Here is a 14331-nt window from a genome sequence, read left to right as displayed (position 1 = left end):
ATGGCTGCTTAGTTTGGGGATGGAAGCAACAAGTTGTTGCACCTAAATTAGGGAAAATCATTAACCATACACAAAATGCCTAAAAAGCTAGCAAATAAAAACAATCTGCATTATATTTTGTTATATCGGCACACACTGGACAACATATATCCCAATACAGATATAGACAGAAGTCTGATTGACCAATATCTGGCCCAACACACTGACATGTTGGGTTCTTCTGTTGTTGTTCCACCTTCCAAAAAAATGCCATAAAAGTTAAAATATTCTATTTCTCTTTTTGCTGGAAACCCCCTACATCCCACTCAAGGACTCCTGTTGGTCCCCAGATTAGCCTGTTTAAATTTTTAATTGATTTAAAGGTTCTTCCATCTAATGTTGCTGCAAGTCTCTGGAATTTCACACTATTACAGCACTATTATTTACTGTACTAAACATTCTACAGTACAAGCATTTAATGAGTTTTTTATTTGAAAAGTCCTTTATTAGGTCATATATTTTCTACAGCAATATTTTATGTATTACAATAAGGGCTGCAACTAACAATTATTTTTGTTGTCAGTTAATCTGTCGATCATTTTCTCAATTAATCAATTAGTTGCCTGGTCCTTAAAATATTGCTGATCAGTTTCTTAAAGCCCAAAATGACGTCCCCAGAGGAGTAAGGAAATCAGAAAATAAGCTATTTGAGAAGCTTAAATCAGAAAATATGAACATTTTGTTCTTAAAAAATGGCTCAAAACAATTAACTGATTATCAAAATAGTTAGTGATTATTTAATGGGTGACAACTAATTGATTGATTAACTCATTGTTTTGGCTTTAATGTTGATATTGGAATGTTTTTTGCAAGTCATTTCAGACACTGTTTACGGATAAAACCACCAAGCTGAGCTGCATTTGTTTATAGCTTTTCCAAATGCAAAAAAAACCCCATAAAAATCCATGCCCACATTAGCTTTAATATCCCCAGAGATATAAAAGGATTTAAAACAGATTTGTAAAATCTCTAATGGTAGATAAATGTATCTCATCTCACAGTAGACACAGTAGATATCATCACATTGCTCAATACTGCATGTAGATCTACAAATTAGATTTAGGTCCAACTTCTCCTTTAAATTAAACACACTGCATTGACATTTAGTATGTTTAAGTACATGTTATTCACAAATCAATAACAAAGCAGAGAAAGAAGAAGTATAAGGAAAAAAACTTTTATTGTTTCACTCTTCATATCTGTACAAATACCATCAAACTTTGTATGTACATATGACATTTACATAAAAAATACAAAACTATATATTCATAACAGAATTTTGTATTTCTCTTGTGACGTTTGAAAATAAAAATGCATTCTGAGAAAACAAAACAAAACAAAAAGAGAAACAAAGTGATGTAGTCTGATATAGTGTTGAGTACTGCAATACGTTAGTCCTAGTTTAGCTCTGCGAGAGCAATATGGAGCACATTGGCAAGAAGACAGCACACAAATGTTAATGGCACATTGTTTCCAAAATAATCAAGTATCGTCCAAAACTTACCTCTGCTCTAACGTGGTGAGACAAAATAAATGCTATTGAATAACGTCTAAAGTTGTCGTCTCCGTGTGGAATCAAATCTAAAGGGCTAAAACTGAAGAGTAACACAAAAAAAGAAGAAGAAAAGAAAAACAAATGGCTCTTTTTTCTCTTCCATTTCGTCACTGCTGTGTTTTACAATGCTCTTATGCAAAAGAAACCATTGAGAGAATCCCTTTGGTCAGTTATTATGAGTTGTAAACAAACCAGAAACACTTCTGTACATAAAATGATTGATATATTCCCAATAAATAAACACACAGCCTAAACATGCATTTACGTTATGTGTGACATAAACATCTGTGATAGAGATTTGACAGAAACAAGCAGATTTTTACAGCTCAGGGAATGCAATTTACAGCTTGTAGAGGACTTATACTTACACGGTAACATGACAAATAAATAACACTGCTTCTCTTTGGACAAATATATTTCTTCATGATAAAAAAAGAAAGTAAAAGGGACAACAACAACAAAAAAGGGGGAAATGAGTGGTAACACAATATATCATGGTAGATAGTAAGCCTGACATTGTAAATGTATAAATTATAAAACACAAAAAAGTATAAATAAACATCTAGCAGACTGAACTATATGTATACTTCCTTTTTCTTTAAAAAATAAATAAGCATACACATAATGTACAGTATGGACATGATTCCTTGCCCTAGGACTGTTCCCCTTAGTGATGGGGGCCTATCCATCCAGTATAGAAGATATATGGACATAGGCCATGTAGTCTGAGTCCTCATCTTCCTCATCCTCCTCCTGGTCTTCTGTAATGGCTATGTGGGAGAATATACGGTAGCTGTTGTATGAATATGGACCACAACAGCGCAATATCACTGAAAAAAGCTCACAGCAAAGCCACTGGCACACAGCCTCCCTTTGTGTGTGTGTATATGTTTATGTTTGTGTGTGTGCATCTGTGAGGAAGGGTCTGTGTGACTTGGCATCAACAATTACTGTGGCATCCCCAATTATGCAACTTCCATTTACATAATCTAGCAAGTCAGGACTGCAACAAGAGAAAAAAGTGGGGTGATGGAATAGAGAGGTGGTGGGGAGGTTTTGTGGGGTGCACAAGGTGGGTAGAGGGGAGGAGAGGGGAGGTGGGGGGGTGGCTCGGGTCTCTTTTGCGCAGATTCCTGAAAGCAGACACACATAACACACAGAAAAGTGCTCTTGTGTTCTCGGATTTTTCTTTTGCTCTGGTTATTATTTAAGTTTCTGGCTCAAACGTACAAGGAGGGAGGACTCTGTGTCGCAGCCTGGCCTTATAGCAAGCAGGTCAGAGATCATCAACACAGTTCTGAGGTATTTTCTTTTTCTTTTTACAGAGGAGATTTACATCGGACACGTAAAAAAAAAAAAAAAAAAAAAAAAAAGCACACAAGCAAGAGCAAGAGTGACAATACAAAAAAGGAAAAAAAACAGGCAGTCCCTCATCAATCCAAATGGATTTGTACATATTCTGGTAGACAACACATTCACTGGAACAATAAAAGTTAGCTGATAAATGTTTTTTCTCCTAATGATGAGATGAGACGTAAGAGAGTGCGCTTCTACAAGCTTCTTATGCTGCTGATCCTGCACACTGTGAAGTAACACATTTATATTTAGCTCATGAGGTGATCATAAAGTTGGTCCCTTATTGGATTCCATTGCATACCTTAGGCACATCACATTAAGGTACTCAGTCAGGAGGAAGAACGAAACTAACAAGGAGACACTCTTCTTCTTGGAATGTAAATTTGATACTTCCTTGAGGCTCAAATTTGACGGTTTTTACCCACAGATTTGTGAGCGCATGAATGGCTCATAGTCAACATGAATATCAGCATTAAAAATCCATCGTCATTATCGCTAACATGGCACCAATGTTACAATCACCTTATGCACATTATCATGAGTATAAGTCTTTTGTTCTCACTGACATGTTGGCAGTGTGGTGTATGTCACAAGAGGCAGTGCATTTTTTTTTTTTTGAATTGATTGATTACAGCCAAAAGCAACGAAAAGAAAAAATAATACAAAAACACAAATAATACCATTAACTTGAAATTAGCAATGTGACCATGGAATTTACAAGCTGTAAAGATATGACAACTGTCATAAAAAATAAACCACTGATTTTTTTTTAAAAAACTGCATGAGATTTAAAGGGACAGTTCATCCCAAAAATTTTTTTAAAAACTCAACTGCAACATCTCAGTCCACAGACCTTGTTGTGAATAGTTTCATGTAGGAACTACTTTCTCTCTAACTGAAAGAAAGTAGTTCCTGTAGATTCTACTGCAGAAAGAAAGTTCTGGTTCTGGTAGATTCTATGGTATCAGAAAATAGCTCTTGCATGAAACTGCTTAGAACAAGGAGCATACAGTACAATCTACCAGAACTAGTTTCTTTCAACAAGACGGAAAGTAGGTCCTACATGAAGCTACTCACAACAAAGCCTGTGGATGATTTTGCATAACCAGGTCATGATTTCTGTAAAGAGACACTGGTGTTGAGTTTTTCAAGTGTATTTATTGGTACTTTGAACACCACAAGCCGAGTGCCATCTAGTCCCATATCCTGGAGAGAAGGCAGACACCTCCATGGCTGATATCTCCAAAACTCTGCAACTCACACTAAAACAATCTAGATGGATAAATACCACTACAAGTGAGAGGGAAAATATGTATCTTTGACTTTGGGGTGAACTATCCCTTTAAGGCAACCTGCTCCTGCAGGTCACTAGCATGACTATAAACTTAACCAGACTTTTAAATATCAGGATTGTTCCACTGCAGACAAAATTAGTCTCCTTTATTACTTGCGTTAGTTAGTTAGCTTTTCCCAGACTCAGATAAAGTCTGCTGATATATGTTGAGGCTTTCTGTTATTTTGTTTTGCAGAAGAATTTAAAAAAAGTAAAATAAAAGAACCAACAAGAACACAAGAACAAAAGCCAGCGACAAAGACAACGTCATGCAAGTTCTTCTATTCCCAAGTCCTTTCTGCTTGCTTAAGCTGTGCTTGGTGGTGTGGCTGGGGTGGGAGTTTGGGGAAAATTGGGATGGGGGGCACTTTCAGGGGGAGGTTTTTGTTGGGGGAAGCAACATGGAATATTGTCTTTTTGCTTGGAGAGGGAGGAGGGTGTTTTGTTTCATTCTTTTCTCATATTTTGTTGTTTACTTACAGTTGCAAGATCCCGAGTGCTTGACTTCCAGCAGCACCCCCATAGAACAAGCAGCCTGCTTCATGGCACATTCACTGGGATACGTGGTGTTGTCGCTGGCACACACCGCCTCATCCGTCCTGTGCTCCGGACAGGTCTCATCGCACAGCGAGCAGCGGCCCCGACTCATCCGAGCATCCCACAGACACTTTTTCCCCGCACTGCACTGGATGTCCTCACACGACTTGGCCTCTAAGAATCAGAACAGGGGGAGAAATCAGCGCAGGGGAAATCTTTGATTAGATGGATTATCATGAATGCTTTTCAAGCAGGATCAGATGGCTGCTGAGTTTCTGGAATAGGTAAAGCTAAGGAATAAGAACTAAATCCTGTTTTATGGTGTTAGGTCTTGTGGTGGGGAACATAAAGTCATGTTTTAATTAGGATTTTTAAGACGACAGGACTCAGATTGACTGCTTTCTGGATAAGAGTCCATCTGACTTAAATATTAACTTGAAGCATGTCTTCATGGCCCCCAGCACTCCCCTGTTTCTCCCTCCCCCTCTCCTTCCCCTTTCTCCCATATGGGATAGTGCTGCCAACATCAGGAAATAATAAGATGTCTATCATTTCTTGAGCAAACACAAGCAACTAGCAAACACTCTCTCTGTGAGACCCCCTCCTCAGTGGAATGTTGGCTAAAATGAGCAGTGAATATCTGCAGAGCTGGCCAGGGAGAACATGCACTCAAACAATATTCAGAGTGACTGCAGGCAGAGTCAAGTCTCACACTCTCATGTTGCACACTTACTGATGCATTTCCCCTCATATGCCACTCCGATAGATCTGCCCAGCAGACAGGTAGCTCTTCTCAGGTGACAGGCGCTGGCGTAGATGATCCCGTCGTTTCCACACAGGTACTGCTCAGGCGACGTCACCTCGGGGCAAATCCGATTACACGTCACACAATATGCGTTATTTGTCTGGTCCACGACGCATGTGGAGCTGCCCGGGCACAGGACGTCACGGCACGTTTCTGTCGAGACAAAGGAATGGGAAGATTTCGTGAAAAAATTAGCACAAACCGCTGGATTCTTGGCACATGCAGCTCTAAGAAATGTGGAATTTCACACAGATTTAAGATAACATTGACTCACTCTTGCACTTTCCCTGGTACTGCACGTCCAAGTCGGGGTGGCCTTTGCATTTTGCCTTCAGCAGCGCGCATTCGTCTTTGTAGGTCTTCCCATCTGAGCCGCAGACGGGTCCTTTCCAGGTGATGTTGGAGCAGTCTGGCGCGCACACGCAGCGCGGCTTACTCCTCCTGTTCATCTTGCACCTCTTCCCGGGCCCACAGTCCACATTATCACAGGTCTCTACAATAAAAAGTCTGTGTTATGTGATGCTGGTGAGGATTTCGGCCTTATGTAAAATTACTCTCATACAGGAATAATTTACGCACTTTGGCGTGCGTAAATCAGGTCATCGGCAGGATTTATTGAACGAAATGTGTATTATGAGAAAAACGAAGGGAAATGAGTGCACCTCCACCTTTGCAAGGTATGCAATTGGGGGCTCCGCCATTGAAGATCATCCACCTAAAGAGCGTACTGTTGGGGACGTCCTCCTCGGTCCAGGACGTCCCCAGTCTTCCACTCCGACAGCACTCCTCCCTGCTCATCCCGGGCATGTAGAGCACCTGGCACCTCCCGTTCTTCCCCTGCTGCAGCCAGCAGTTCCCAGCTGTAAACACACACACAAACACACAAAAAGCTCTAATGTCGCATGTTGAACGTCTGAAACCGCTGACCCAGACGCACTAGACACACACACACACACACACGAATGCAACCCGTATTATCCGAGACGCTCCCTCCCTCCCTTCCTCCTCTTCGCCCTCCCGGCACTATTTTGTCTGATTATTATTATTATTTTTTTTGTTGCGAGGCTGTTAACACTCGCCCATCTCATGTGTGACTGACAGCCCTTACAATGCGGCCACAAACCAAAAAAAGTATGAAGAATCTTCGGAGGGGGGGTTGTTCTTTATTCCTAGAGTCTCCTTGTTATCACTGGACAGAAACTGGAGCGTCTAGACGTTGTGTTAAATAGCAGCCAATCTCCTTCAGAAAACCACGGGCTTTAGCTCCACACACCACCGTCCCCAACGCCTCAGAACAATATGCCAGACATGCAGCCACCAGACATTGTCCTGCTTATTAACAAACCGGTCTAAAGTTTATTTTAAACACATAAAAATGGGGGGAAAACTCCATAGTTACCCTGATTCTGTGGCACAAAAAAGATCCAGACAACAGCAGGATGTCTAAACCGACACAGACACACATGACATTAAGTGTTCATGAACTGCTGTCTCCTAAATTGAAGACAGATTTCTACCCAAACAACAAAAAAACTATAGGTGCAAGTCTCCAGTTTTACTGTTTTTCATAACTACAGATGTAAAACTGCGCACAAATTAGCATTTTTTTGCAGACAGTGCTGGAAAATATATACATAACACGCCCATAAACTCACAGTGGATATTCTGAAGTTTGTAGCAGGTTTGAAGACAACATCGCCGCTCCTACAAAAGTATCAGAATAAGCTCAGGTATTATAATGGAAACGTGAGGCTGCCACCAGTGCCGCGAAGTGTGTGCGCCTGGCGAGGGGCTGCAAAAACTTGCCATATAGTCTCACTTTGAAGTGTCCCATATGGCACCTGTTTTATGCACGCTTTACGCACGCACTGTCTGATGCGAGTTTTATCAGCGCGGAAAAAAAGGAAACTGACTTTGAAAAGTTTCTCGTCTGGAGGCAGCAAAGTGCTCGACTCTCCGGGCGTTTTGAGGCTGACAGGCAGAGTCGAAGTTTTTCAAGAATAAAAGCAAACTGATGAAGAGAGACTTACCTTGAACTTTTTGATGTTCCATGAGGTGACAAAGCCATATGAAGAAGAGAAAAATGCCCGGGTGGAGGTGGTGTTTCAGCATCCTAAACATGATGGAGATGAGGCAAAGTGAACTACGTATTTGACACACACAGGCAGCGCAAAAGTAATCTGCTTACGGTGGCAGTGTTGAATAAGTGTCAGTCTGAGAATGCAGCCTCTCTTTTTAAATCTATAAGGGGTCTGGGGTTGACTGTCTCTGGTGGGCGGTCTCCTCTTCTGTGGGGGTGGGGAGATTTTTTTTTTCTTTCCAAAGTTCTTTCAATCCCAATCAGGTGACATCGTTACAGGCAACTTTCTCTCAAAGAATATGAAAATATGTCGGAATTTGTGATAAAACATCAGAATTCATAATTTTGCGGCTTATCAGTCAAACAAAAGAAAACAAAACACATCAGACAAAATATGTGAGTTGATATTAAGTTGGTGGAAAATATTATTGTTACAGTTTCTCGCATTATATCGTTTTTACGCACATTTTACGCGGTGATGCACCGTTGAATATGTAGTGATAACAAAATAACAACGTAATGTACGACGCAACGCAATGTAATAATAATAATAATAATAATAATAATAATAATAATAATAATAATAATGAAGGTCATTGTTACTCATATATCAAGGCCTTCTTTATTAATGTATTAATCTAACAGGCCCACAGCCAGCATACCTATCCGGACATACCGTCAGTCCTTCAAATTAAGGGTACTACTTGATGTTGGTAACTGATATTTTTTCCACCAACTGCAGACAAAAGTGTAAATCTTTTGATGAGTCTTGCCGTTTGGAATATATCTGAGAGCCCAGACAATAATAGAATTCATAGTAGTCCGCAGCCGCACTGCTAATATTAGAACAGACAGTTGTTTGGGTTTCTCTCCCGGGTCAAGCTTTTAAATATAATCAAACCTGTTTGAGAGGCTTCAGACAGAGGAGCGGGGTGTTGCGTTTCATTGAATGAAACACACACACACACACGCACACACACACACACACACGGAGCTGCTCTCCACTCACTGACGCACAGGCTGCTGGACTCCCTCTGAAGTCCTTGCGCGACCTCTTCAGCGGAACTCTGGTTACAGCTCTCTACCGGAGCAAAGAGCAAAGTGTCTGCTGTGTGAATCAGACACCAGGGAGTTAATTATCCGTTGGCAAGGAAGGATATACTGTAATCTCGTCTTTAATACCACTTGGGTGTCGTTTATCTACAAAATATGAGAATACCTGCAATCATCACAGCAATATTCCCATATATCCAGAGCTGTAAGTGTCTGAAACAGTACAGTTATCTTTCATTTTCATTTTTCATACAGTACACTAACCAATAGAACTGTCAAATATTACCATACACTATATAAAAAATCATACTGGAATTTAGTGGAATCAACTAATCTTTTAATATCAACTTGTAATGTAAATATATACATTTAACTTATTTGAGTTAATTCAACTTAAAATTTCTTGTTTTTATTGTACACTTAACAACTTAAGCACAAGTTCTTCTAACTGGAAGAACTTGAAATGATGAGTTGAATCAATGTGCTGTAGAAAGTTCAGCCAACTCACTGAATTAAATTTCTAAAGGAATGTGACTAACATTTTAAGAGACATCCCAACATTCACTGTTCAAGAGTTTAATCTCTCCTGAGACTTTTCTATTTTACAGTACATTTCTGCCGATGCTGGAACAAAATGTAAAAGGAAATCAAAATTGTTTGTAATGTTTGTTGCCGTGACTGAAGAGTTAATAGCTCAGCTTATTGAACTGTTGACGAAGTTTATTTGACCAGAAAAGTTTATTTGTTTTGAATCCTAACAGAGTTATAATCAACTTTTTTTTTTTCAAATTCAGTAATCTCAAAATTTAAGGGTAGCTTGGGCACTAACTGTTTTAAGTTTAAACAAATAGTAATACTTGTTTTTCCCCTCATTTTTTGAGGTTTGTGTTGTGTCCTTCTAACATTATTACATTTTATTCTTGTTAGTGAATTTTCATTACAAACAGCACCAGGCAATAACTTTGGTTTTAATATTGATTTTATTAGAAAGGGTCATTAACACAAACATTTGATGTGAGGATAGCACAATAAAAACACAGGGAACAAATGTGTTTTACAACAAAACATTTGCATTTTCAAAAACAGGCAAAGAATTTAGTAATTTACTATGACAGCCAAATGCAACATGCAAGCATATTTTTCCTGTCACATATTATTCATAAAGACCACCCACTGTCTCTCCTCATTTGGTGCTATGTAAAAAAAGATGTTCTTGCTGTATTACTTATGGCATGCCCCTTTATTTGTGATCCAGCATGTGATCCAACAGATGTACTCAAGAAAAAAAAAGAGGAGAAAGACAAATCACATGTTACCAGATTTAAATTATAATCAGCAGCCAGTTGGAAATGCAAAGATCAAAGATCCAAGAACATTTTTAAAATGGCCCTCAGTTCTCAGAATGGAAAATTTTAATAACACATATTCTGTCCTTGTGGCCATTATCTCCAGCACATTTCAATAAGTTGTGGTAAATACTTTTACATTTTGCTGTCCTTGCAATCCAGTTTCTTAGTGACAACAAACAGCGGCTCCATATGTACTTCTAAAGTGTCTGAGGAGTGATTATTCTGCTCAGGGTCGTAGTGGTAAATAAACCGTTCCTCCTCATTAACAGTTGGTCTAAAAATAGATGAGCAAACTCTCAGCCTCATTTCAAAGAGGTGTATAAACTGAGTTTACTTGGGTTTCCTCACAGCTATGTCCCTGATTCTACTGCAGTAAAGGCTGATCACAATGATTTCTAGCTTGTGATGATTTTTGCATGAGTCAGTTAGACTATAGCATCGTGAAATTTAAGAAATTTCACACATTTGGAATTGTACTTTTATCCAGTTTTCATGTGCAGAAAGCCAAGACTGGTGTCTGTAAAATGATCTGTCTGAGGGACACATTTACACTAGTCTCATACTTAAATGAGCGCTTCAGGGGTCTGCTCTTATTAGGTTATTTTTAATTCCACCAAGCAGAGTAAAACATTTACATCTGATAACTTACTATTTATTGATTCTGAAATGAATCAAGACTCTGAATAGTTTCGTAACAATGGACGGCAAATTGGTGAATATGGTCATTTAGACTACTTTGATTTCAAATGAGCCTAGCAGTTTTTATGTTACTTGCTGTTTAGAAAATATGACAATATTTTAAGTGTTGCAAAAGCAGCAAATAAGTATTTGTGACAATCGATTTTTTCAACAAATGTGAAAATGTTCATTTAATGTTGAATCCTTCAGTGTCCGTCATTCTGTGTGTGTGATTTGTGAGATCAGAGTCTTTGAAGAGACCAAAACAATTCCTTGCTGTTCAGTTGCTGTATCAACTTTAAAGTGCCGGCTGTTGTCCTGAAGCCATTAACGGCCTCAGCAGAGGGACGACCAGCGCTCGCCATCCCAGGCTCTGAACAGACCCATGCAGTGAATGAATCGCACTGATTAAAACTTTTTCAGTTTCTGCGCAAAATCACTGTCATAGAATACTGATTGTTTTTGGTCGCACACACCCCTGATGCCACAAGGGATGACATTTATTTTAACTCCATACAGAATTTTGCATTAAAAAAGTCAAAAGTTTGAGCTGTAACACCATGTGGTTTGAGCGACGGCCGGGTAATATATCAGTATTATATTGATACTGTGATATGAGACTAGATATCGTCTGAGATCTTGGATACTATTATATCATGATAGTGCATGAGAGTTTTCCTGGTTTTAAAGGCTGCATTACAGGTTTCTGAACTTACCAAACTGTTCTAGCTGTTCTATTATGTGCCTTTACTCACTTAGTCATTATATCCACATTGATGACTGTGATAAATCACATTGTGTTAATAGTTTGTGAAAGCAACGATAATCATCCTTTCAGTATTAATCATGATTTTTGATCGCACAGCTTTACATTTGGGTAGTTTTATCTGCATCAGTACATCATATTCTATAAGATCATCAGACATTTGAATACTTGTGAATTTATGGTGGGTTATTTTAAAGAAGTGTATATAACAATACATATATCATATATTGTGGTACGGCCTAAAAATATTGAGATATCATTTCTAAGTCCATTATCCAGCCCTAGTATTTTCTACTTCTATCAACTTAGAACAAAATGTTCAAGTTTTTATCATCAAATGAAATAAAGGAAAATTCATGATCTGGTCTTAAGCATGCCAGCTCATCAGTAATTTGTCAAGTTAATGACAATCCTCCTGAAAGTCTTTTACAAAATGTCACAAAGGCGGTTACAATGAAACCAGTGAGGATTACAGCCAAGATTTATGTAACGCTTGGGATCCTACAAAGTGCAGGAAAGAAGGCGAACAGTGATTCAGTAATTTTCTATGACATCATATTTGATTTATAACTACATTGCTGCAATTTGTGAGCAATCACACCGGGTCAGTTGTAACTGGCTGTAACTGCCAATCATCTGCAGGAATTCCCAGAGGGATGCATTTACAAAGGTGTTCAAACACCACCACTGTATCTCATTTCATCAGCTATTTCCACACAGCTCCCTGTACACATATACATGGAGTATCCAAAGGCTGTTTCACAACACCACAGTGCATGAGTAATTGTGAAACAGAACAGTTCAAACATTTATCAAATTGCATTCTATATATCCCCTCCAACAGGGAAAGCTCGAGCCCAGGTTCTCAAAAAAAATATGCTACTTATTAGAGACAAATAGCATATTTCACCTTGCCAGATTCAAAGAAATGGATGCTAAAGACTCTGCTGGGTACTAAAGTTGGCTTGTTCACGAGGAAAACAGTCAGAAACACATTCCCAAACAGTCCAGGGACAGAATAACCTAACTGTGGGAGAACATGACAGTCAAAAATGTGAAAGGAAATTAATCAAGTTTGAGGGAAAACTGAAAATTGTACTGATGTTTGGAGCGAAGAGGGCCAAGTTGCACACAGGGTGAAGTTTTCCAGCAGGAGAGGAGAGGAGACAACAACAGACAAGAGAAAGACATTCTGAAATGTCATAAATTATTATGTTTTAATTGGTATTTGAGAGTTCAAGTCATCAACAGAGCAGTGAGAAAATAATGACCAGTGCCAACATGTCATCTATAATATGCTGCCATCTTGTGGCAAAGTTGTGTCAATACACATTCAGCTCCTGCAGCTTCACTAAAAACCTCTCACAAACTTCCTACTGGAATCACAAAATATTTATGTATATATTGGGTGTATTAAAGGAGCAAATTAAAGGTAGAATATGCAGGGGTTTTCTTTCAGTTGCTGTTTGTAAACACACGAGAAAGACAGCTGACTGCTGAGTCTCATTCCCAGGTTGTCAAATAGTTACATACAATCTCAGAGGGATTATTTTTATCACTGTATATATTGTTTTTGCAGAAATTCCTGCATAGTATACCTTTAACTTGATTGCTGCTTTTAAAACCACCCCATCTCAAAAGCATTTCGCAGTATGACACTTTTTAGTGAACAGTATTTCCATTCCATATTTCTGTGTTTTGTTGAACACTGGAGCTGAAACAGTTAATGGACTATCATTAATCAATTAGTTGATCAACAGAAAATGAATCTGCAACTATTTTGATAATCGATTTTAATGGTTTGAGGGGAAAAAAAGCCAAAATTTGGCTTGTTCAAACTGCTTTGAAACTTGGAAAACTGTGACAGCCATTTTTTAAACCATTGACCAAACAATTCATTCATTCATTGAGAAAATAATCAGCAGATTATTCAATTCTGAGAATTAATAACCAGTTAAGACCTAAACAATATGCTTCATGGCAAATTGTACCACTAGTGGTAAAAAAAAGAAAAAAAAAACATCATCATCACAAATATCATCAATAACAGAAGTAGCTACTCCACGGACTCATATTGCCTCCATATATAAAACCCGCTATGAAAGATCATAATTTTATCTTACAGTATGTACAGAACAAACACAAACGAAACAGACTAATGACAGATTTCACTCTTTTCAGGATAGATACTGTTTCCTGTTTGCAACTAAACTACTGATATCAACAGTCTTAATTCAAGAAAAACCCTGAGTGCCAGAGGTGACAGTGGATGTCAAAGCAGTTTATGCCAGAGACAGACAGCTGTGCTAAGAAAGGTCCATGTTTTGACAAACAAACTGTATTCATGATTGTAAGATTTTTCTGATAGTGGATATTTGTCAATCATGTTGCCCAGAATTTGTCAAAACAAAAGGCGACATCATTTATGTGAGGGCACACTCCAGAAGCTTAAGGTTGTCTATATCATTGTGCTAACTGGTTTGCTACAAATGCCCCTTTGAAAACACATCACTGCACTCTTTATTCCTGTCACACCTGGTGTAATAGTGGTTTATGCTTATCTACAAAAGCCTCCTTGATTTGCCCCTCTACTTGTGCCACTTACTGCAAACTACATCTGCTGCGTACAACAGCCGCTCTGCTCACCATATTCTGTTGAGAGTTCATGCTGATTTTGGTGAGACGTCATTCCAGGCTGCTGCAGACAAAGACTGGAACAAACTGCAAAAACACTAAAACTGGACTAATTTATCCCCAAGTCAGCTTTCAAGGATTTTTTA

General features: G+C 38.7%; 1 protein-coding gene across 2 annotated transcripts; it reads right to left on the bottom strand.

Annotated features, from left to right (window-relative positions):
* Positions 1 to 1200: 1200 nt before the first annotated feature.
* On the bottom strand, positions 1201 to 7848 carry fsta (follistatin a). Of its 2 annotated transcripts, none has more exons than XM_084728611.1 (6): positions 7656 to 7848; positions 6288 to 6485; positions 5900 to 6118; positions 5554 to 5778; positions 4764 to 4994; positions 1201 to 2364 (listed from the first exon to the last, which is right to left on the bottom strand). In XM_084728611.1, exons 1-6 carry the CDS (start codon positions 7744 to 7746, stop codon positions 2276 to 2278), a joined length of 1053 nt encoding a protein of 350 aa, XP_084584737.1. In that variant the 5' UTR covers positions 7747 to 7848; the 3' UTR covers positions 1201 to 2275. The 2 variants fall into 2 exon arrangements, with proteins under 2 accessions (XP_084584737.1, XP_084584738.1); XM_084728612.1 differs by having other exon boundaries at positions 6294 to 6485; positions 7656 to 7847.
* Positions 7849 to 14331: the final 6483 nt, after the last annotated feature.

The sequence above is a fragment of the Lutjanus erythropterus genome, chromosome 10 (genome assembly GCF_056507025.1).
Source record: "Lutjanus erythropterus isolate fLutEry1 chromosome 10, fLutEry1.hap2, whole genome shotgun sequence".
Lineage (NCBI taxonomy): Eukaryota > Metazoa > Chordata > Actinopteri > Lutjaniformes > Lutjanidae > Lutjanus > Lutjanus erythropterus.
Note: the sequence above shows the minus strand (reverse complement) of the source record. Positions and strands in the feature narration are given on the sequence as shown.

Coding starts and splice junctions, on each gene's coding strand:
- fsta (XM_084728611.1), bottom strand. CDS start 7,746: ATGTTTAGGATGCTGAAACACCACCTCCACCCGGGCATTTTTCTCTTC. Junction 6,486..7,655: donor GGAACATCAAAAAGTTCAAG/GTAAGTCTCTCT, acceptor GTGTGTTTACAG/CTGGGAACTGCTGGCTGCAG. Junction 4,995..5,553: donor ATATGAGGGGAAATGCATCA/GTAAGTGTGCAA, acceptor TCTGATTCTTAG/AGGCCAAGTCGTGTGAGGAC.